At 36.6% G+C, this 24,847-nt stretch overlaps 1 protein-coding gene across 1 annotated transcript; it reads left to right on the top strand.

Annotated features, from left to right (window-relative positions):
* Positions 1-2,345: 2,345 nt before the first annotated feature.
* Positions 2,346-23,740, top strand: sgsm1b (small G protein signaling modulator 1b). Its single transcript, XM_067397044.1, has 25 exons — positions 2,346-2,352; positions 2,412-2,476; positions 6,287-6,362; positions 8,871-9,033; positions 9,145-9,297; positions 10,063-10,130; positions 10,281-10,423; positions 10,604-10,735; positions 10,823-10,947; positions 11,226-11,293; positions 11,430-11,593; positions 11,672-11,798; positions 13,277-13,400; positions 13,483-13,547; positions 13,626-13,771; positions 17,048-17,176; positions 17,245-17,415; positions 17,520-17,585; positions 18,476-19,675; positions 20,199-20,323; positions 20,824-20,906; positions 21,253-21,362; positions 21,472-21,568; positions 22,976-23,143; positions 23,652-23,740. Exons 1-25 carry the CDS (start codon positions 2,346-2,348, stop codon positions 23,738-23,740), a joined length of 3,864 nt encoding a protein of 1,287 aa, XP_067253145.1.
* Positions 23,741-24,847: the final 1,107 nt, after the last annotated feature.

Genomic DNA, 24,847 nt, shown 5'->3' with positions numbered 1-24,847 from the left:
ATAATGTATAATATGAATACAGTAATCTAAATAATTATATTCTATTAAAAAGAAAACATTGAGTCACTATATAATTAAAGATGTAATTTATCAATAATTTAATAATTATAATATAATGTAATATAAGTACTATATCATATAAAAGTACAATTTTGTCACTATATAAATAAAACTTTAATGAATAAAAGTTATAAAATAATATAATCATGATATAATATATAAAACTTAAATGTAAATGAAGCCACACACACGCAATACTTTTACATTTCAAAATAAAAGTCAGCTGCTTCTCCTGAAAAATTAATAAATATTAGGCTATTTTATTGACCAGATGTTAATTATTGTTCAGTTATTTAAGTTTTGGTCCATTTTTATATTAAAAAGGTCAATGTTCATTCACACTTATAAAGATTTATTAAATATTTTTGAAGATAAATAACCTTTCAACAAAAGGATATGATTACATAAATAATAATAAAGGAGGTCACAATTTTATTGTGACATATAATTTATTGTAAAATAATATAATAAATAATATTATAGCATATTAAAATAAAACCTTGAGATACAATTAGTAAATCATAAAATAATATAATAAATATTGTGTACTATAATATATCATATAAATATAAATAATTATATTCCATTTAAAAATAAAACATTGAGTCACTATATAAATAAAGCTGTAATTAATTATTTAATAAGTATAATGTAATGTAATAATATTATAAATGTATCATATAAAAAATAAAACCTTATTTAATAAAAGTTATAAAATATAATAATAATAATATAGCATATAAAAATAAAACCTTGAGATACAACATAAATAAAACCATAATTAATGAATTAATCATAAAATAATATAATGAATATGATGTAATATAGTATATAATAATAAAAATATAACAATATAAACAATTTCATTCCATTTAAAACATTGAGTTACTATATAAATAAAGCTGTAATTCGTTTTTTAATAATTATAATAGAATGTAATATAAGAATATAAATTATACTATATCATATAAAACTACAATTTTGTCAATATATAAACAAAATCTTAATTAATAAAAGTTACATTACATTAGCCACACACACACACACACACACACACACACACACACACACACACACACACGCACGCAACACTTTTACATTTCAAAATAAAAGTCAGCGGTTTCTCCTGAAAAAAAGTAAATATGTTTGGGATAATTATTATTTTATTGATAAGATGGTAATTATAGTTCAATTATTTAAGTTTTGGTCCATTTTTATCTAAAAATATATATTTTTTTAATGTGACAAATATAATTTATTGTAAAATAATATAATAAATAATAATATAGCATATAAAAATAAAACCTTGAGAGACAATTAGTAAATCCTAAAATATGTGTAATACAATATATAGGCTAAATATAAATAATTATTATCCCATATAAATAAAAATATATCATAAATAAATAAATATATAAATAAAAATTATCCCATTTAAAAATATGTTTTATTTTTATTTTTGAGTCAATAAATAAATAAAGCTGTAATTAATTATTTAATAATTATAATGTAATATAATAATATAAATAACACTTTGTCACTATATAAATAAAACCATATTTAATAAAAGTTATAAAATAATATAATAATAATAATATAGCGTATAAAAATAAAACCATAATTAATAGATTAGAGATTAGATTAGATTAGATTAACTTTATTAATCCCCGAAGGGAAATTCACATGCCACAGCAAGCTCAACACACAGAATAATAAATAGAATAGAAATACAAAAAAAAAAAAAAAAAAAACATCATAAAATAATATGTAATATAATATATAATACAAATATATGAATATAAATAATTATATTCCATTTAAAAATGAAACATCGAGCCACTATATTATTTAATAATTATAATGTAATAATATATAAAAATAAAACTTTGTCACTGTAATATCGAGATCGTATGTTTCGTATGTTCACACATGTGTGATTAGCGTGTATCTGATGCTGATCCGTCAAAGGGGGCGTGGCCACCCCGTTTCTCAGCTCGCTGATTGGCTCGCATCTGACCAATCGCAGCAGGCTGTACCGACAGCCCTCATAAACATCATCCTAATGTACTAGAGATCAGAGCCGCTCTGAACCACAGCTTCCCCGCAGAGATCGGATCGACACAGCTGATATCAGTCTGATGATAATCGGCGCGATATCGGTCATTATTGCGGCTCTGATGTGAGTCGCCACACCCTGCGCGCGCAGCTCTGACTCACGAGGACACCCTGTCATCCTGCGCACATTCACTCAGCATCAGCATCAGCAGCATCAGCTCACAGCAGCCATGGGAGGTGAGGCTTTCTTCTCCATCTGTGGAAATACAGCCGATATCGAGCTGATGTCTGATGAGAATCTGTGTGTTTGTTTGCAGAATCAGAGACGCGTCAGAGGCTGCTGCGCAACGTCAAGAAGGAGGTGGGAGATTTTCTGTTGTTTATCAGATGTGTGCTCCGGATCAGGGGTTTAATCCCAAATATAATCGTGCATCCTAACGTTTCAAAGGCAGCTGGATAAATATATAGCCAATTAATACTGTGAAAAAATAATATTAGGCTATGAATGTGTGAAATATGTAGTTTCTATTACATGACATCAGTACGTTTTTTCTACTCACTGTTAGATGTTTTTTTTTTTTTATTAATTTATTTGTCACATTTGAATAAAATGCATTAATTCATTATTTATTTAAATAAAATTTTATCCATTTATTAATTTGTTTAGTTACTTGGTTTAATCTTATTTTTATTTATTTATTATAATCATTTTTATTTCTTTTACTTATTTAGTATATTTTTATTTATTCATTTTTACATTGCTTTTGATATATTTTTAAAAAAATGTTTTAATTTATTTATTTTAATCATTTTATATGTATTTATTTTTATTTTAAAAATTTGTATTTATTTTTTTAAAATATTTATTTATTTGTTTTTAAAAAAATATTTATTTATTTATTTAGTATAAATCTATTTTTATTTATTCATTTTTACATTGGTTTTGATATTTTTTAATTAAAAAGTTTTAATTTATTTATTTTAATCATTTTATTTATTTATTTTTTATTTGAAAATAATTGTACTTATTTATTTAAAAAATAAATGTATTTGTTTATTGAGTATAATCCTATTTTATTTTTACAGTTTTACACTGCTTTTCTTATTTTTTAATTTAAATCAAATTTGAATTTATTTATTTGAATTTATTTATTTAGTTAGTTAAATCTTATTTTTATATATTTATTTTAAAAATTTTACACTGCTTTTCTTATTTTTTATTTAAATCAAATTTACTTATGTTAATTATTTTTATTTATTTATTTTAATTAAATGTTTTATTTATTTATTTATTTATTTTTACACTGCTTTTCTTATTTTCTTTTATTTAAATCAAATTTATTTTAATCATTATTATTTATTAATTTTAATCAAATGTTCATTTACTTATTTTCATCAATTAATTTTAATCTAATGTATTAAATGCAATTGTATCAATATAAATACATAATTAATTATTTTTATTAATTTTGTACATTAATCAAATTTATTTAGTAAGTTAAATCGTATTTTTTATATTTAATATATATATTTTTAAACTGCTTTTTACTAAACTTGTCCATGGACCCCTGTGGCCCCCTTGGGTCCTCGGACCCCACTTTAAAAACCCCTGGTCTAGATGATCAGCACAGGCTGTCAGTCTCTCAGTCTGATGGTAATGACTGTGATTGCAGGTAACAGCACTGACACTCACCTGTCTGATCACGATAATGCAGCGTTTATCACAATCTGCTCATTCAGATAGCACTAATGTGTACTGTGTATTTATTTTTAAAAAAGAGCATCTAAACAAGGTCATTCTGGTTTGTCCTCACATGTCATCAGCCATTTGCTTTATCTGAGGAGTCCAATATGATGAAGATGCGCCATATTAATTGTCTTCCTTTTATAAGAAGTACTGTGATTGTATCAGATAATGGCACGGTATTAACATGGCACATGTCCAAAAAACGTGCGTTACAGATGCCATGTCACGTGCTTGTTTGTGCAGTATTTGTTACAGTACTGAGCAACAATTTATTCATTTTACTCAATTATATTCACATTTACAGTGCGTATTAAGAGCCTAACTCTGCTGTGTTCAATAGAAACACAATTATTGTCATTTACAATAAATCACCGTGATGGTACTATAGTACATTGATAGTATCACACAAATCAGCTTCCCGTATTCTAATACGTTAATTTTTCACATGCTAGTGGATGAGTTGAATCAACTCCACAGAAACTACATCAATTTATCCACTAACCATTCAGAAACGTCTAAAAGTTGTAACTTCTTCCTGAGTCTCTCCATCAGTGTCGACTCCGGTTTGAACAATGTAAGGCTGAACACTTTCCTCATTTTGGCTGCGTGAGATTCTCCAGCTTTGTTGTTGTTGAGCTGTTAAAGCTCCGCCCTCTTCTCAAAAGGGGGCGGGGCAACAGCTCATTTGCATTTAAAGGGACACACACAAAAACGGCCTGTCGCCCAAATAGTGACAAATTTGTTTTCAACATTCGTTATACAATAATGGTATCAGATCATAATACTGTAAAACTGTGATATATATATATATATATATATATATATATATATATATATATATATATATATATATATATATATATATACATACATTTGCAAAATATGCATGATTTTAGAAAACTATAATGGTAGTGCCATTGCACTTTTTATGGAATAATTACGTTTCTTTTTTTTTGCTCCAACATCTGGTTGAATTAAAGCATGTACTTTCTGCAACACAAGCGCCACCTAATGGAAATAGTGAAACACTTTTTGCGGAATTAATTAACTAATCATTTACTGCTAGTAAGAGCTGAAAAACGAGCAGAAATATTATTTTAGTTATAATTACATTTTGGTAGAGCTCAATGCCAATGTCATGCATTCAATTCCCAGGGAGTGTATATATAACCGGTTCTACTGACCCGCTCCGAGTGGGATTCAATCCGTGGTCTCTGGCATGGGAGTCGGATGCTCAAAAAAGGAGGCTAAAGACCGCTGTCTCGCTCCCATCCGGGTCACGGCACCAATTGTTACTGGTTCTACTGAACCGCTCCGAGCGGGATTCGATCTGTGGTCTCTGGCATGGGAGTCGGATGCTCAAAAAAAGGAGGCTAAAGTCTGCGTCAGTCGCTAGAGCGCCTCTTGAGATCAGGGGAGTGAGGTTTACACGCACAGCTCTTAATGGACTACAAAAGTTACACTCACCCCCTAAACCTCACTCCCATCCGGGTCACGGCACCAAATGTAACTGGTTCTACTGACCCCTCCGAGCGGGATTCGAACTGTGGTCTCTGGTGTGAGAGTCGGATGCTCAAAAAAGGAGGTTAAAGACCGCTGTCTCACTCCCATCAGGGTCATGGCGCCAAATGTAACCGGTTCTACTGAACCGCTCCGAGCGGGATTCGTTCCGTGGTCTCTGGCATGGGAGTCGGATGCTCAAAAAGGAGGCTAAAGACCGCTGTCTCGCTCCCATCAGGGTCATGGCACCAAATGCAGTCGGTTCTGACCCGCTCCGAGTGGGATTCGAACCGTGGTCTCCTCTGCCTCTAGTGTCATTTGCTAGAGAGCCTCTTGAGATCAGGGGAGTGAGGTTTACATGCACAGCTCTTGCTGGCCTACGACAGTTACACATGAACTAATCAAATTCAAACCTTAAATGCAATAAAAGCTGCTTTGGATAAAAGTGTCTGCCAAATGCATAAATGTAATGAAATTATTGGTGCATTTAATTTAGAAGTGATCATCCCTGTGCCATATTGTAGGGCTTAAAAATCATGATTTGAATGACCCGGTCATGATTGTTCACCCTATGAAGCAGTTTTGAGTGCACCATATGAATATAATTTCAGAATCATGAGGCATCAGAAAATGCACACACACACACACACACACACACACACACACACACACACACACCCTTCTGTTTCCCCAATGCGCTGTCACATATGTCCATCTGCACACACTATCCAGTCGTTATGATGGAGCACAAGTCAGAAACAGCCTATGAGTAAGAGAGCGTGTTTTATTCACCATCCTTCACGACTCATTATGAACCGCAGGACATGCTCAAGAAGTCTCCTCACCGCCGTTACCCATGATTCTCAGTGTTTGAACACCACAATGATGCTTTTTAGGTTCTCAAATGTTGGTTTGCACTTTCAGGTCAAACAGATCATGGAGGAGTCCGTGACGCGCAAGTTTGTACATGAAGACAGCAGTCACATATTTTCTTTCTGCGGTAAGATGATCTTCAAAACCCCCTGCAATATCAATGATTGAATATCAAAGTAAAACATATCAATATTGTGCATGTGCCTACAAGTAAATTCCATCAATTTAAACCTATTATGCTTCTTTCCATGTTCATCTTTCTTTAGTGTGTAATGTTGCTGTTTGTGCATGAAAAATAAATTGTTCTAAGAATGTTTGTTCTTGGAATGTTTTCAACAGCAAGTTTTATTTTTGTTCCCAGAATATTCTCCCAAAAGGTAGGAAAAGCATTCAAAAAATGTTTAGTGATAACACTGATAGAACATTATCCACTATCATTCTTATAAAGTTTCTCATCGGGCACTGGATGTGGACTCCAAAGTCGATCAAATTTTGTTTGAAAATGAAAATCATGTTGACGTCTAAACCCAATATTTGTTTGACATCAAGCTCCAATCTCATTAAACAACTCCAAAAACAGCATTACCAGCTTGATTGATCTTATTTCTGTCATATGTGTATGAAGGTTTTTATTGAGATAAAAAGAGGTTTAGATGTTGATGTCTGTTTGAAAGTAATAGTTTGTTCGATGTCACCATTATGGTGATCAGTGTTTGCTTTATTGGACAGCTTCACTCTGAACTTTTTAATGTAAGTTTTTCTTTGGCTGCTGTAACTGTTTATTAAGATAAGTACAGCAAAATAAAATGTTGTCAGATTATGTCAGCTATTTGTTAAAGATAAAGATAATAATGCTGTAGAAATACATTAATACAATCAAAAATGTAAAATTAATAACAGAGATTAGACTCTGGGTGAGATCAGTTGATCAGACCACAACATTATGATTATATCATCAACATTTATGTTGTTGTTCTTTCCATAACAAACACAGTTACAGCGGTTAACTAGATCAAACACTGATCACCATAATGGTGAAATCTAATTATTATTCTCAATAAAACATCAATCTAAACCTCTGTTAAAGGGTTAGTTCACCCAAAAATGAAAATAATGTCATTTATTACTCACCCATAAGACCTTCGTTCATCTTCAGAACACAAATTAAGATATTTTTGATGAAATCCGATGTCTCAGTGAGGCCTGAGCAATGATATTTCCTCTTTCAAGATCCATTGATGTAATAAAAACATATTTAAATCAGTTCATGTGAGTACAGTGGTTCAATGTTAATATTATAAAGTGGCGAGAATATTTTTGGCGCGCCAAAAAAACAAAATAACGACTGATATAGTGATGGCCGATTTCAAAACACTGCTTCAGGAAGCTTCGGAGCGTTATGAATCTTTTGTTTCGAATCAGTGGTTCGGATCGTCAAAGTCACGTGATTTCAGCAGCTTGGCGGTTTGACACGCGATCCGAATCATGATTCGATTCACAGATTCATAACGCTCCGAAGCTTCCTGAAGCAGTGTTTTGAAATCGGCCATCACTATATAGGTCATTATTTTGTTTTTTTGGTGCACCAAAAATATTCTCGTGGCTTTATAATATTAATATTGAACCACTGTACTCACATGAACTGATTTAAATATGTTTTTAGTACATTAATGGATCTTGAGAGAGGAAATGTCATTGCTCAGACCTCATGGAGCCATCGGATTTCATCAAAAATATCTTAATTTGTGTTCTGAAGATGAACGAAGGTCTTATGGGTGAGTAATAAATGACATTATTTTCATTTTTGGATGAACTTACCCTTTAATTCTAAATAAGAACTTTTGTACACTTGTGACAGGAATAAAGTCAATCTGGTTTGTAATAGGTGAAGCTGGTAATGTAGTTTTTAAGTTTTTTAAAGACATTTGAGCTTGACTTCAAACAAAGGTTAGGTTTTCACTTTCAACCAAAATTTGATGTCTGAACAACATTTGAGTTCACATCCAATGCCCAATCGGAGGAATGTTAGGCGATAATGTTCTAACAATATTATCACTAAACATTTTTAGAATGTTTTTCCTACCTTTTAGGAGAATTCTCTGGGAACAAAAATAAAACTCGCCACTGAAAACATTCCAAGAACATAAAATGCTTTTCAGAAGGAGGGGCTTAATAGAGACAGGAACTAAACAGAGCATTACTGACAGACTGGGAAGAGAGGAGCTGCAACAATGGAGAATATGAGGAAAATAACCTGTTCTAGTAGAGCCCAAAAACCACATCAAGACTTTGTAAAAAGGCATAATAGGTCCTTTCTAACATGCATGCATGAGATAAACACATTTTCCTTTTTAAATGCAGATTTTAGTACCATGAAGGTCAGTGTGAAGTTGTGTCTGGTGTGTCAGTGTCAGTATGGTGAGTGGGCTGCTGAAAGGACACTAATTACTCTGAGTGGCGTTCACTAGTATGACTGATGGCTCACATCATATCCGCTGTCAAACCACCTCCACCTAACAATCTGTTTGTGACGGTGTCGGATTACTTCATTCTGTAAATCCAGCAGCTGTGAATATGAGTCTCGACTAAACAGCTTGAATATTAATGTATTTCGGGTGGATTGTGGTTCCTGCAGGCGTGGTGGAAGCGTGTGTCCTGCATGGGCTGAAACGACGCGCCGCTGGCTTCCTGCGCAGTAATAAGCTGGCGGCTCTTTTCATGAAGGTGGGGAAGATGTTTCCACCAGCTGAGGAACTGTGCCGGAAGGTCCAGGAACTGGAGCAAATCATCGAAAACAAGTGAGAAAATATCCAAGTCAAATATTGTGCACTGTTGAATCATGTATATGAGTATTAAGAAAATAAATAGGGTAAATATAGTTGATTTTCATTCGCTTTTCACAACACAAGACAAAACCAGAGCCAGATGAGTCAAGACAGCGTCCGAAAGCAGCCCAGGCCGCCCAACCTGTCCCCTCTGGCTATCAAACACCTCTGGATTCGCACAGCGCTTACTGAGAAGATGCTGGACAAAATCGTCCTTTACTTGGTGGAGAACAGCAGGTGAAGAATTAATTAATGACAAGGATTGATTCTGACAAGATACAGACTGCATTAGCACACTGCTTAGAGCTGCCTACTTAAAGGGTTAGTTCACCCAAAAATGAAAATAATGTCATTAATTACTCTCCCTCATACCTATAAGACAAATTAAGATATTTTTGATGAAATCCGATGGCTCAGTGAGCCTGAGCAATGACATTTCCTCTCTCAAGATCCATTAATGTACTAAAAACATATTTAAATCAGTTCATGCGAGTACAGTGGTTCAATATTAATATTATAAAGCCACGAGAATATTTTTGGTGCGCCAAAAAAACAAAATAACGACTGATGTAGTGATGGCCGATTTCAAAACACTGCTTCAGAAAGCTTTGGAGCGTTATGAATCTTTTGTGTCGAATCATGATTCGGATCGCGTGTCAAACCGCCAAACTGCTGAAATCACGTGACTTTTGGCGCTTTATAATATTAATATTGAACCACTGTACTCACATGAACTGATTTAAATATGTTTTTAGTACATTAATGGATCTTGAGAGAGGAAATGTCATTGCTCAGGCCTCACTGAGCCATCGGATTTCATCAAAAATATCTTAATTTGTGTTCTGAAGATGAACAAAGGTCTACGGGTGTGGAACGGCATGACATTATTTTAATTTTTGGGTGAACTAACCCTTTAAACAGTATGAAATAGAATATAATAAATGGTTCAACAGCTATGTTGCATGTTTAATTCAGATCGGGGTGTTTTTATTTGTATTTCAGCAAGTTTTATGAAAGAGAAGCTCTCCTGAGAGATCCAGTTGACGGCCCAATCCTTGCATCTTTGCTTGGTATCAGCTTAAATATGTTCTAGAATTTGTATATTTAATGTTTTTAAAATATAATATATAAAAATATATATTTAACTGTATATCTTTGTGTAATTGTGATATTATGATGCATTCCGGTGGTGTTTTTCCGTACTCTGTACACTCTTTCAGTCGGTCCGTGTGCTTTGGAGTACACAAAAGCGAAGACGGCCAATCATTTCTGGACGGACCCGTCAGCTGATGAATTGGTGCAGAGACACCGCATTCACAGCGGCCACTGCCGCCAAGATTCCCCCACCAAACGCCCGGCTCTAGTAAGATATTCAGCATTCAATGATTTGGATTCGGTCCATAAGATCATGCAGTGCTCGTTTCTCAAGTCAAAAATGATGCAACTTAAAGAAAAATCTGTCTATCTATCTATCTATCTGTCTTGTTTGGTCTGGTTTCACAAAATCACAAATGCAATGAGATCTCAATCTGTTGCTTTGTAGATTCAGAAGAGGCAGTCGAGCGGCAGTATGGATGACAGACCTTCTTTCTGGGCTCGCGATTACGTTGAATCCCTCCATCAAAACTCCAGAGCCACGTTGCTCTTTGGGAAGAACAATGTCCTCGTGCAGCCGGTACGTCAGCTGTGAAATGTTACATATGACGATACTGTAGCGATATGGAGTTTTAATTAAAGCATGGCAATAAATCGTCTCTTTTAGAGAGACGACATGGAAGCTATCCCAGGATACCTCTCTCTTCACCAGACGGCGGATCTTATGACACTAAAATGGACACCGAATCAGCTGATGAATGGAAACATAGGGGAGTTAGATTATGAGAAAAGGTGTGTTATGATGGTGACGTTGCAATGCAAGCGTTATAGAGCATAAAACACTCTCATGTAATGTCTGTTTCATTCATAACGGAAGCTAGAGGGCGCCCTCTTGCAGAAAGACCACAAGTGAGACTCATAGAAGTCATAAACCTTCCAGGAAATCCCTTATATGGACAAATACATCTTTATTATGCAGTGATAATCGACATAGGCTTTATAGAATACTATAAAACAGTAAACTGTATACTGGTGATGTTGACTGTGTCAGCACTGGTGTCTCTTTATAGTGTGTACTGGGATTTTGCGATGACCATTCGTCTAGAGGAGATTGTCTATTTGCACTGTCATCAGCAAGGTGAATATATGCATCTTTAACACTTTAATCAGTATATTGAGAACATTTATAGACAACATCTATAACAAAATCTAAAAAAAAAAATGCAAAAAGGGCCCAAACTATTAAAGGTTTGTCCGAATCTGCTTGTGTTCAGTGGACAGTGGTGGTACTGTGGTTTTGGTCAGCCAAGACGGCATCCAAAGACCTCCGTTTCGATTTCCAAAAGGAGGCCATCTGCTCCAGTTCCTCACGTGTCTGGAAACGGGCCTCCTTCCTCACGGCCAGTTAGATCCTCCTCTGTGGTCCCAAAGAGGAAAGGTTCGCCGAACACTCATGCTTCAGTAATTTGAATAAGAAACGTTTTGTTTTGCAGACCTTTTTGTGTTCTTTCCCCAGGGAAAAGTCTTCCCAAAACTGCGTAAAAGGAGTCCACATGGATCCAGTGAGTCTTTCTCAGACAAAGATGAAGACGAGGCCACGGATTACGTGTTTCGGATTATATATCCAGGCAGTCATGAGTTTGGTATGTTAATGTCATGTTGATGTTGGTGTTTCATTCACAAGCAAGATTATAGAGAATGGAAACAAATTTAAACAATGATTCGGCCTTAGGTAATCACAGTGTGCTGATATACAGCTATATCGCACGGCTACGAGTGTGATATTGCATTTATACAACAGTTTGACGGCACAAGTGAGTAAATAAATAAGAAACAACAACGTTGTGTCTTTAAAACCCTCTTTTGTGCAGAACTACTTCCTTCTATCTGATATCTGATATAGCATTCATTCTTCAGGTCGATGGCCATAATATTATATCCATTATAAGAAAATATGTCCACAGAGGTAATATCTTTATCCTTTTAAATGTTCAGAGGATTTCCCACATCGCTAAAACAACTTCCTTTTTCTGACTCACTCATAAAGACATTTAATGGTGTATTAATGTAACTTTCACTGAAATCACAATCACTAACGGACCCTTTCTCAATATCAAATACGGCATATTATGTAAAAAAAATAATCTTTATTAAACAAAACAAAAAGTAACAATTAGACAATAGGAAATAAACATAAGCAAACAATTTAGTCAAACGTACAAAAGCAGTGCTCTAGTACAGGATTCATTTAAATATAAAGTTATGAAACTTAATTTTTCCTTTAACTCAGATCGATTTGCATCTGGAAATAGATTAATAAGACAAAGTTTGATATACCCGAATATGATAAAAGGTGCTCTACTAATACAACCGAAAATCAAAATTCAACTGAGCTGAACAAAGTTGCAACACTCACTCTTAAGAACTCAGACTTTATTACTTAAAAAACATGATGTTTCGGGTCTTCCAAGGCCTTCATTAGATAACAAGAGTAACAATCTCACACAGCTATGTTCACTCTGATAATCACCTACAGGTGTGCAAGTCCACTAATTGAGAGGTAGTTTCCTAATAAGATTAGGGGAGAAAAAGGCAAGGAAGCAGTTCAATGAATCAAACTTTAAAGAAAGCTTAGAAACTCAATGAAACTAGCTATAAATCAGAGTGATATACCCCAAATTAATTATATCTCATGTTTAACCACATAAGAGTCAGCGGCAAATTCCAGAAGGACTGGCCGATATGAAGCTGTTCTCGGCGGGTACTCGAGCACTGAACGGCCGATGATGACCTGGAGCTTGCATCTCTGAAAGCTTCTAAACAAAATAGGCCACATATTTAAGGTCTAAATAACTACATTCTCTACTAAAAAACTCTTTAAACTACATTCCGTGCCACAACAACAGTAGTATTTATAAAAAGATGGTGGATTTGCTCGACCGCCATTACAGTCACCACAAACGGAGTGATACAAACGGTGAAACGTTTGAGTGATTCGAGAACTAGAAAGAACTGTTGTATAAATTTTATCTTAGGTTTTTTCCATATGGGTTTACATCTGACTAATGTCTGAAGCAGGAAATTATAAATATGATGCTAATTGATATTCTCAATATTAAAGTGGCACCAGAACTGATCGACCAGAGTGTGAATTTGTGGCAGCCCACACCCAGGAAGTCGTCTTGTTCTTCCTGTTCTCAGAACGGCTCGTCGGATGGACTACCCAACGGATGCAACCATGACAGGCTAGTCTGGATTTGTGATGTTTGCAATATGAATTAAGCTACTATATGGTTTTAGCCTGACTGCGATGTCTGTGTGAAACAGGGCGCCGCTGAAGTTACTCTGTGAGACCATGAAGCACCAGATCATTTCCCGGGCTTTCTACGGCTGTATGTGTCACATGAGATTTATGGTTTTGTAATGCTCTTTCTCATGTACTTTCTCATGACCTGTCGTGTCCCTTCAAGGGTTGGCGTACTGCCGTCACCTGTCCACTGTCCGCACGCACCTGTCGGCTCTGGTGAATGCCACTATTGTTGAGCCCGACATCCCTTATGATGCCAGAGGCGGTCTGTCTGCAGAAGTGTGGAAGATGTTCCTACAGGACAGCACTGTATGTGACCTTAACTATTTAGTGTACTTACTCCACAGCCTCATGAATAATCAGATGATATCTTCTGTACATCAGGACCGACTTTCTTCTGCTGAACACAAAAGAATTTTTGGAAGAATATGGGTAACCAAACAGTTGATGGCCCCCATTGACTTCCAGTGTATCTTTATTTCCCTACTATGGAAGTCAATGGCTACGGTTGTCACGGTTAGGTTGTAGGAAGAACAGGAGGATGAAGATCAGGTTTAAAAAGGCTTTAATAATCCATACGAGCAAACAATCCAAAAGGCAGGCGAACAAACACAACTTAACATTAAACGTTGATTAAACCAATGAGTACTGAAAACACATCAACTTAAATAGTAAGGCAAACAAGGTAATCACGAACAGCTGAACAGAATGTCTAATCATGATCTTTAACCATAGTAACTAAAGAATAGTGGGAAACTGGAACAAAAGAAACATGTGACTGAAAATAAACAAACTAAAAGTCCATGAAAATGAATTTAACAGAAAATAAACATGACAGTACGCCCCCTCTTAGAAGGCGCGACTTCGCTCTGTAACAGAAAAGATGAAGGAGGGAAGGTGGGGGCTTTGGAGGTGGACGAGGAGATGGTGAAAACAGGCAGACGAAACCATGGAGGAGTTGGAGGCAGCAGCCACGGAGGAGATGTGCTGAGAGACCAGATGGTGCAGACCCAGAGCCCGTCCAGGATAACAGCCCACGGTGGAGTTGAAGGAGGGAGGAGCCATGGTGTTGACGATCGACGGAAGTGTAACCATGTTTAGGGAAGCCCAAGGCACGGCTGGAGAGCTAAGGGAGCGAAGGAACGGCGATGATGGAGCCATAGTGACGACCCCCCAAGGTAAAGATAGGGATTGGAGACCAGAGGTTGAGCTGGGGTGACTGGGGGGCGGAGGTGAAGCCTGAAGGGCCGGACCAGTGTGGCGATGTCTGATTCGGGTGGAGCTGACGGTCCGAGGGAGCCAAATGGCCGAAGGTCACTGCCGGAAACGAGGGTGGAAGAAGCACCAGCATAGGAGTCAGGACGACCGGTTGAGGTGGAGCAGCACACTCTGAGGCTGTAGGCAGAGCCACAGGCTCATGTTGCCCACGAGGAAGTGGTTCCTGACAGATCTGCTAAATGCCCGCGCCACTGAGAGGAGATGATGGTGATGCAGTGGGAATGATGGGGAACACTGACAAATGGGTGGTAGGATAGGCTGAGGACTGAAGGGCAGATGGGAGAATATAACAAAACCCAACAAATAACAATGCAGTCCTATTGGCTGTTTTAAGAGGTGGTGGGAGACCAACAAAAATTGTCCATTGAGTCAAGCCGGTGCTCTCTCTTAGTGGCGGGCTCGCATCTATTTGCTCGAATGTCATGAGGACTCCCACGGCGATGGACGGTGATGTTGGCTCACACCCTGGTCAGACACTTCGTGGTGCTTCAGCTCCAGGGTAATGGTATGTGCTGTCCTCCTTTCCTTGGGTACAGGCTCACCAGCCGTGGCAGGTGGAAGCATCCAGTCTGAAGGTAGGGATCCGGAGGCCAGAGGTTGAGCTGGGGTGACTGAGGGCGAAGGTGAAGCCTGTGGGAGAGCGAAGCTATCTGAAGCTGAAGGGGTGAAGTTGCGCAATTCCACCGCGAAGGTGTGGCAATGTCTGACTTGGTAGAAACTTGCTAGAAACAAGGGTAGAAGAATCGGTAGTGTAGGAGTCATGATGACCGGTTGAGGTGGAGCAGGCTGTAGGGAGAGCCACGGGCTCATGATGCCCATGAGGAAGTGACTCCCGGCAGGTCCGCTAAGTGCCCACACCACTGAGAGGAGGTGGTGGTGATGCAGCAGGACAGATGGGGAACACTGACGAATGGTTGGCAGGAGAGGCTGAGGACTGAAGGGCAGATGGGAGAATAGAACAAAACCCAACAAAAAACAATGCAGTCCTAATGGCTGTTTCAAGAGGTGGTAGGAGAAGGAGGCTGGATGGGGTTAACAAGACTGAACATGAAACGCATATTGGCTGGATCAAGGGAAACAGGGAATCCATCTCTCCGCCCTCACCAAAATCATCCATTAAGTCCAGCTGGTACTCTCTCAGTAGCGGGGCTCGTATCCATTCCCTCGTATACCTTGAGGTGATGGTGATGTCGTTCACACCCCTAGTCAGACACTTCAAGGTGCTTCGGCTCCGGGGCGATGGTATGCGCTGTCCTCCTTTCCTCAGGTATATGCTCACCGGTCGTGGCAAGTGGAAACATCCAGTCTGCAGGGGGCTCTGGCAAAAAATCTGTGGATCGGTGATGGGCTGGGCTCTGGGTCAGGCTGATCTGTAACCCGAGTAACTAAAGAGTGGCGGGAAACTAGAACAAAAAAAACATGTGACTGAAGATAAACTTAAAGTGATTTCTAACACAACATAACTCTGACAACGATCAACTGTCTCGTCAAAATATCTTCTTTTGTGTTCAACAGAAGACAGAAACTCATACAGGTTTGGAACGACATGAGGGTGAGTAAATGATGACAGAATTTTCATTTTTGGGTGAATTATCCCTTTAGGGTTAGTTACCCCAAAAATGAAAAGTATCCCATAAGTTACTCATCCTCAAGCTATCCTAGGTGTAGATGACTTTCTTCTTTCAGCCAAACACAATTAGAGTTTACAATTCTGTATCTTCCAAGCTTCATAATGGAAGTGAATGGTACCTGAGATTTTGAAGCCCAAAAAAGCACATCCATCATAGAAGTAATCCAAACGACTCCAGGGGGTTATGAAAGGCCTTCTGAAGCGAACCAATGCATTTTTGTAAGAAAAAGATCCAAATTTATAACTTTATAAGCTAGAATCACTGTCTTCTGTACACAAGTCAATTCCGGTGGAAGAGTGAACTTTGTTGGAGGAGACTGAGTTTGTTGCCCGGCCCTACTGTATTTGTTTGAACCACGAGAAGAGTCTATTCTCACCTAAGCTTACTCTACTCCTACATCCTACGTCATATGGCTGTGCTTTTTGGGGCTTCAACATTTTGGGTTACTATTCACTCCCGTTATAAAGCTTAGAAGAGCCAGAATATTTTTTAGTGTAACTACGATTGTGAAAGTCATATACACCTAGGATGGATTGAGGTTGAGTAAATTATGGCATACTTTTCATTTTTGGGTGAACTATCCCTTTAAGAAAGAAGTCATATTGTAAAGTGTTACCATAAAAACATGTAAAATATTAACAAGAACTATAATAGTATCTCATTGATGCTTGTGCAGGCATACGATGAGGAGGAACTTCTTCGGCTGGTGTATTATGGTGGCGTGGATCCCTCACTACGGAAAGAGGTCTGGCCGTTTCTCTTAGGCCATTATCAGTTCACCATGAGCCTCAACGAACGCAAAGAGGTGAGCGAATGCGACTCTGTGATCGAGACCAAAGCAGAAGCAGAATAACCTTGCTGTACTCTCTCTAGGTGGACGAGCAGATTCGAGCGTGTTACGAGCAGACCATGAGCGAGTGGTTGGGATGTGAAGCCATCGTGCGTCAGCGTGAGAAGGAACAACACGCCGTCGCTCTGGCTAAATGCGCGTCCGGCGCCAGCGTGGACTGTGGATCGCGCCAGGACTCCACCATCAGCACGGATGTAAATGTTTACGCTCGAGTCGCTTTAGCACATCAGATGCACTGCAAACGCACAGTGATGTTTACATGCAGGTTTATTGAGTGACGTTGTGTTTTTCTCTCCAGTCGTCTCAGAGCAGCAGCTCCGATAAACAGAGTCACGCAGGATCACACAGCGACAGCAGCACTCAGGTGAGACGGCATCGCATTAAACATACCATCACCGCACAGTTAAACTATTCTGGATATTATTGCTCAGAGGGCGCTCTTTTAGCTATACTTCAGTGTTATATATTTTGTTCACTTGAGTACTTACAATATTTGTAAATCATGAGAAAATTGCAGTTGTAACCAAGGCTGCGGGACGTTTGAGGAGTTGCCTGTCAATGGCGTCATCCCCGTGTTACCCTCGGTTTCCGGTTTTATTTTGTAGAAACCATGGAAACACCAAAGACGCTTTAATATTTACATGTTTTAATAGACAAGGGAACAATTGTTTGATATATTTATAGACAGAAAACTAATTATTGTTATATAGCTCAACATGTTTAGTCTTATTGTTTAAAATAAATCAAATTTTCTTAATTTTTTTTGCGAGTACCATGCTTTACCATGCCTCAGAGAAAAACACTATTTTGTCAAGTAGCTAACATAGCATAATCAGATGCAGCTTTATTTTTAGTAACAGTAATACAGCATTTTCTCTATCATACAATACGTTTTAAAATTAATCGCATGCCATTTATCAACACAATCATCCAGCATTTAATCTGATATTGTAAAATGGATCTATCTTACTGCAGTGTGTAACAGTGTCTCACAGCAGCCGCCGAGCGAACGCACAGAGTAACGTTATAACATCATTTTCAACACTCTCAAATGTATCTAATATGATAAACAGAGCTGCGTTACCTCATACTCATGACCGGAAAAGCGGAAGTGGCGCCGGCGACTGTGGCATAATAAAAGTCCCGCTTTTCATCATTCATAAATCCTGGTGTTTCAAATCAAATCCTGCATTACTGTTCTGTCTTTCAACCATGCTGGTTTTTGTTTTTCTGACTTTGCTTCTCCTGTCTCAGGTGTTTGGGTCTGTTGATGAGGTTGACCCGATTGAATCTGAGCCCAAACCAAAAGATGAGAAGCCACAGCCCAAAATCCCAAACGGCACTCTTCCGAATTGCACTAGTTCTCCAGACTCTGGGCACCCGTCGTCTCGCAACTTCTCCGTGACTTCTGCTCTCTCAGACTGCTCTCCGAGCACAGAGGAGACGTCCACACAAGAATCGGGGTCCAAAACGGCAGCACGAGATCAGACCGACCTGGATAAGAAGGCCAAAGAGGATCTACCAGAAAACAGCTTGACTACTAATGCTGTAGTTTCACAAACAGAGAGGGTCTGTTCAGAAGGCGAGTCAGTAAAACCTCTAGAAAGTGAAAAACTCCAGACTTCTGAAACATCTAGGACTGAAACGCAGCAGGAAGTAGATTCAGAGAAAGATGCAAATGCAAAAAACGCAACTAAAGAAAACACAGAAGCTAAAATGCAACCCAGTGCCAGAAAATCTGAAGAAAATGAAAATGAATGTGAACTTCGTTCACCAAAAGATCCCATTGAAGAAATGACGAAATCCTCTGAATCAAAGGAGGTTGAGATTGCATCTTCACCTTCTGGAGAATCAAAGACTGACAAAGAAACAGATTTGAAAGTGAACGAAAGCCAGGATGATCCAAAACCGATTGATAAAGAATCATCACTGGACAACTCTCAAATGGATGAATGTTCATCTGAACCACAGAATGTGACACAAACCACGACTGAAGCTGAACCCATTAGCATGCCACAAACAATCAACTGGGACGCTGATCATAGTAGGATAATAATCAAACAAATCACTGAATCCGAGTCAGAGAGCTGCGGTCCCATCACCTCCCTATCAAAACAATCTCCAGACATGTCCGATGACTCGCCGTCGGCTTTGGAAATGGAGGAGATTGCTTCATCCGTGGTTTATATGTCCTCAGAGAGTAACAGGACACCTCTGATGTTGGCTCGTCCCATGGCACCGTCCGCGTCCGGGGAGAAACCGCCCGTGGGAATGCCTGCTTTGGAACTCTGCATGGATCCGGGCGTCAACACAACTCCAGAGGGAACGGATTCGGCGCTCTCAGAGGAGGAACCGGAGATGGACAACTTATTCCCCAAACCAGACTGTCTAGCGGTCACAGGAGACAAGACTGACGTGGCGTCTCCAGTGTCATCCATCGGGACAACCTACTCGGTATGTCAACTAAAACATTCTCGGTTTAAAGAGATCGTTAGGGAAACAATTACTTTCTGTTTTCCATAAAACACATGGTTTTAGTTTAGTTTAGTTTATGACTTCCATTGTTCCCCTTTCCTTGATACTGGTATGTTTTTGTGTTTCTTTGCTGTTTGTTTTTTTTATATTATTTTGTTTGTTTGTTTACTGTTTTGTTTCTTGCTTTCTTTGCATGTTTGTGTTTGTTTACTGTTTTTTTATGTTTGTGTTTGTTTAATGTGTTTTTATGGGTTTATTTGTATTTTTGTGTTTTTTTTTTTGTTTGTTTTTTGTCTTTGTATTTTTGTGTTTGATTGCTGTGTAGTTTCTTGTCTTTCTTTGTATTTTTCTGTCAAACTCCAAAACAGCATCATGAAAATAGCTTATTTAACTCATATACTGTACTATATTTCAAATTTTCTGAAGTCTTAATTTTTTGGGTGAACTGTTCCTCTAATAGTGTGTGATCTTCAAAGGCATTTTTTTCTCGTTTTTTTTACAGCAGGAGATGGTAGACCTGTACACACTCAATCTACATCGCATTGACAAAGACGTCCAGCGATGTGACAGAAACTACTGGTATTTTACCCCCGCAAACTTGGAGAAACTGCGCAACATTATGTGCAGGTAAAATAAAGCTAAGTCTATTGAAAGAAGTCTCTTCTGCTGCAAGGCTGCATTTATTTAATCAAAAATACAGTAAAAATAGTGAAATATTTCAATTTAAAATAGCTGTTTTCTATGGGAATATATAGTAAAGTGTAATTTATTCCTGTGATCAAAGCTGAATTTTCAGTTTCAGTGTCACATGATCCTTCAGAAATCATTCTGAAGAAACATTTATGATTATTATCAATGTTGAAAACAGTTTTGCAGCTTCATATTTCTGTGGAAACCACATTTTTCATGATTCTTTGATGAATAGAATCATAAAATTTTGAAGTTCAAAAGAACAACATTTATTTGAAATAGAAATGTATTGCACCCTTGCTAAATAAATATATTAATTACTTTCAAAAAATACTTTTGAATGGTAGCATACATATTTATTAAGAAATAAATGTGCAGCATTACACTGATTTACTTCCCATCTGAAAGCAAATGTTTTCATGTTTTTGTGTCCTAAGTTATGTGTGGCAGCACCTTGACATTGGATACGTCCAGGGAATGTGTGACTTACTAGCACCCCTGCTGGTCATCCTGGATGATGGTACATTAACTTTAAGTCTTACCTTATTTACTTGTGACCCCTATGATCTCTTAAATCCCCTCTGAAATTGGATTGGACATATATTGTTTTTTTATATATATCATATGTCAGTTTTGTTGGGAAAATTATTGTGATTATTAATTTAATTATTTGTTGAACATTGGTGTATTTTATTATGTTGCTGTTGCCAGTATTTAATAAAACAAATTGCAAGTTTTTTAGGCACTAATTCATACTGTGCCTGAAAACACTTAAAATATTGTATATTTTAAACTAAAGCAATACTGTAAGCCTATTTTTTATTACCAAATGTAAAATGTTTTTGAATCATCTGGTTTTAAATTAGAGGCCATGGCCTTCAGCTGCTTCACTGAGCTCATGAAACGAATGAACCAGAACTTCCCTCATGGTGGAGCCATGGACACACACTTCGCCAACATGCGTTCCCTCATCCAGGTTTCACCCACAATCACACACACACTTATTAAACACACTATTGCGCTGATGTTTTAGACAGTGTGTGTGTTTCTGTTTTCTGTTTCATGATTCTGTCAAACCTCTTCAGATTCTGGACTCGGAGCTCTTTGAGCTGATGCAGCAGAACGGAGACTACACACACTTCTACTTCTGCTACCGCTGGTTCCTCCTGGACTTCAAGAGAGGTGAGCGCATCGATGCCACAGTGCAAAAACATCATTTATACTGAAAAACAAAATGCTAATAACTAACCAATTTTACATGCTTAATAAATAAATAAACCTTAAAGTACCAATTTTAGGGCAAGACACTACAGGCAAAACCATAGTTTTTTATGTACCGGTCAATTTTGCTTCCATAACTTTCAGACAAGTGGAAAGCAAACATCCAAATTACACTTAAATTTCTTTTTTTGCACTTTAATCTATTTTTCTGTCATATCTTTAAAGAGTTTTTTCTCCCTTGCATACACCAAACTTTACAGTTTCATTCCTGTCTATATTCTGAAGGTTTTTACTGAGGGGTTTGTGCATATATCATTTGCCTGATTTTATACATCATTTTATCACTAAAAACATGGTGAAAATTTATTTTTTCTGTCATATCTTTAAAGCGTTTTTTTCTGCACTTCAGCAGCACTTACATACACCAAGCTTTACAGTTTTATTCCTGTCTATATTCTGAAGGTTTTTACTGAGGGGTTTGTTCATATATCATTTGCCTGATTTTATACATCATTTTATCACTAAAAACAAGATGAGAATGTATTTTCTTCTTGAATATCTTTAAAGAGTTTTTTCTCCACTTCAGCAGCACTTACATAAACCAAACTTTACAGTTTTATTCCTGTCTATATTCTGAAGGTTTTTACTGAGGGGTTTGTTCATAAATCATTTGCCTGATTTTATACAACATTTTATTATCAAAAACATGGTGAAAATTTATTTTTTCTGTCATATCTTTAAAGAGTTTTTTCTCCACTTCAGCAGCAGTTGCACACACCATACTTTACAGTTTTATTCCTGTCTATATTCTGAAGGTTTTTACTGAGGGCTTTGTTCATAAATCATTTGCCTCATTTTATAAAACATTTTATTACTAAAAAATATGGTGAAAATTATTTATTTTTTTTTCTATCTGTTGATAGTATTTTCTGATTTATGGAGTGATAAAAAGAGAAATCCAAAATCCCCTCAGTAAAAACCTTTAACTCTAATATGCCAACAAAATGAAAGAATAATTTTGAATCTGGATATATCAAATGTTCAGATTAATGTTCTGGAAATGTATACAAAATTATTTTCGGATTAAATTCGGTAATGCCTCATTTCGATATTTAGACATAACATTTAAAAAACCTTTTGTAATTTAAAACAATTGTCTTAACATACTGTGATTAATCAACTGGGGAAGTATGGTGATATCTGTTAGTTAAAAAGTTTACCATATTCACCTGTAGTGTCTTGCCTTAAAATGATTTTTGAAGATTCTTTTTTTCTGCAATTAATTTTGGTGCCACTAGTGCTGCAAAACTTACACACTTTCCAACTGATGCACTTAAAGTGAGTGAATCCTTTTTTCCTCTTTCTAAGAAATGGTGTATGATGATGTGTTCTCTGTGTGGGAGACCATCTGGGCCGCCCGTTACGCCTCCTCTGAGCACTTTGTGCTCTTCATCGCACTGGCATTGGTTGAGCTGTACCGAGACATTATTCTGGAGAACAACATGGATTTCACAGACATCATCAAGTTCTTTAACGGTACGTTGACTATTAAATGTCTATCAAATGCAGTGATGTAAAATCCCACAATAGCTGTTTCCTTCCACCTATTTTTATGAAAATTTTGGGTTATCACAGAAAAAAAGCTGGATAGAAATGCCAAGATGCACATAAATTCTAAAAATGTTCATAAAAATGTATGAGGTGGATATTTTTTATCCGATAAGAAGACATAAACTGGATGGAAATACATTTACCAAATAAATGCCTTGATGTGCAAAAAAACAAAAACAAACTTAGAACAGAGACTGTGATTGGATAACTGGACTAACCAGCATACTTTTCGCATCACGTCATCTCAAATGTTGGTTTGGTCATTCTGAAATAGCCAAATTCTGTCATCCAAAATTGAATTAAAATTGATTGAAACGGAGCTTTATTTGCAAATGTTTTATGTGATTTTCAAATTTTGTGCATATGTTAAAATCCCAACTTGAGATGAAAACATTGCTAATGACATGCTGTTGATTATTATGTTTTCAAATAGAAATGGCTGAACATCATGATGTCCCAAAGCTGCTGGTCATGGCTCGAGACCTGGTGCACAAGGTCCAGATCCTGATTGAGAACAAGTGATTCAACCTCCTTCTCATTCTGCCTTCCATTATCAGTCTAAAGACGCTCTGTGTCTGTTTTTGGCCATTATGAGAAAACAAAACCCTAAGCTACAGTAAATGCCAAACCAGTGTTTTCATCTGCCCAGATTTTAATGTTAATATTTATTATATTTAATATTATAATATAGAGTATGTATATTGAAATAGGAAGTTGGGGTGGGACATATCAGTGTTTTTTTTAAATAGCCCATTTGATTGGAAAACAGTGAGTGCAAGATGAGAAACATTTTAAATCCCTATACATACAGTTTATTTCGTCAGATTAGCACTGACATGTAAATGGACTCAAAGCTAAAGACATAAACTACAAGCCACAAAACACTGATTTTTATTTCATGGGGTCCGTAAGAAAATATATGACTAAGAATATGTCAGAGATAATGAGAGCTATTATAGAAAAAATGTAGGATACTTGGAGAATAGTTTTATACAAGGTTGTGGATGTAAACAAATAACTATGAAATATATAAAGATGATCTATGAATGGCAGTGACGTGCGACTCAATGACTCAGATTTTCTAAAAGCACAAAGTAATGCTGTATATTTATTTATTTTTTAAATGTATGAAAATTAGACATAATCATTATTGCAGATGTTTAGCGTACTTCACACATCACTTCATGATATTTGCACGGAAGAATTGCTGTCAGGTTTATCAGACTCACATGGGGATGAAAGTGAATTATTGTAATTTTCAGCGGGGTGAAAATCAGCTCATATTTAACCTCTAAATACAAAGGAAAAAATAAGAAATTATATTTGCATTCTACTTTTAGGTATATTAAGATTTTTGCATATTTGCGAAAATATAGTAAAATATATAAAATCATTATTGTAATGCTTTTTTATTTAAATTAGCAGAAAGGCTGTAGAATAAACACTATCCTGATATAAATTGAAATAATAATTTTATTATTTATATATATATATAAAGAGAGAGAGAGTCACATTACAGTAATGAAAAAAATAAGAAATTGTACAATAAATAAAAGAAAAAAACTAAGAAATTAAATTTGCATTCTACTTTTAGGACCATTAAAATGTTTGCATATTTGCAAAAATATA

This window comes from Chanodichthys erythropterus, chromosome 10, assembly GCF_024489055.1.
Source record: "Chanodichthys erythropterus isolate Z2021 chromosome 10, ASM2448905v1, whole genome shotgun sequence".
Taxonomy (NCBI): domain Eukaryota; kingdom Metazoa; phylum Chordata; class Actinopteri; order Cypriniformes; family Xenocyprididae; genus Chanodichthys; species Chanodichthys erythropterus.
Note: the sequence above shows the minus strand (reverse complement) of the source record. Positions and strands in the feature narration are given on the sequence as shown.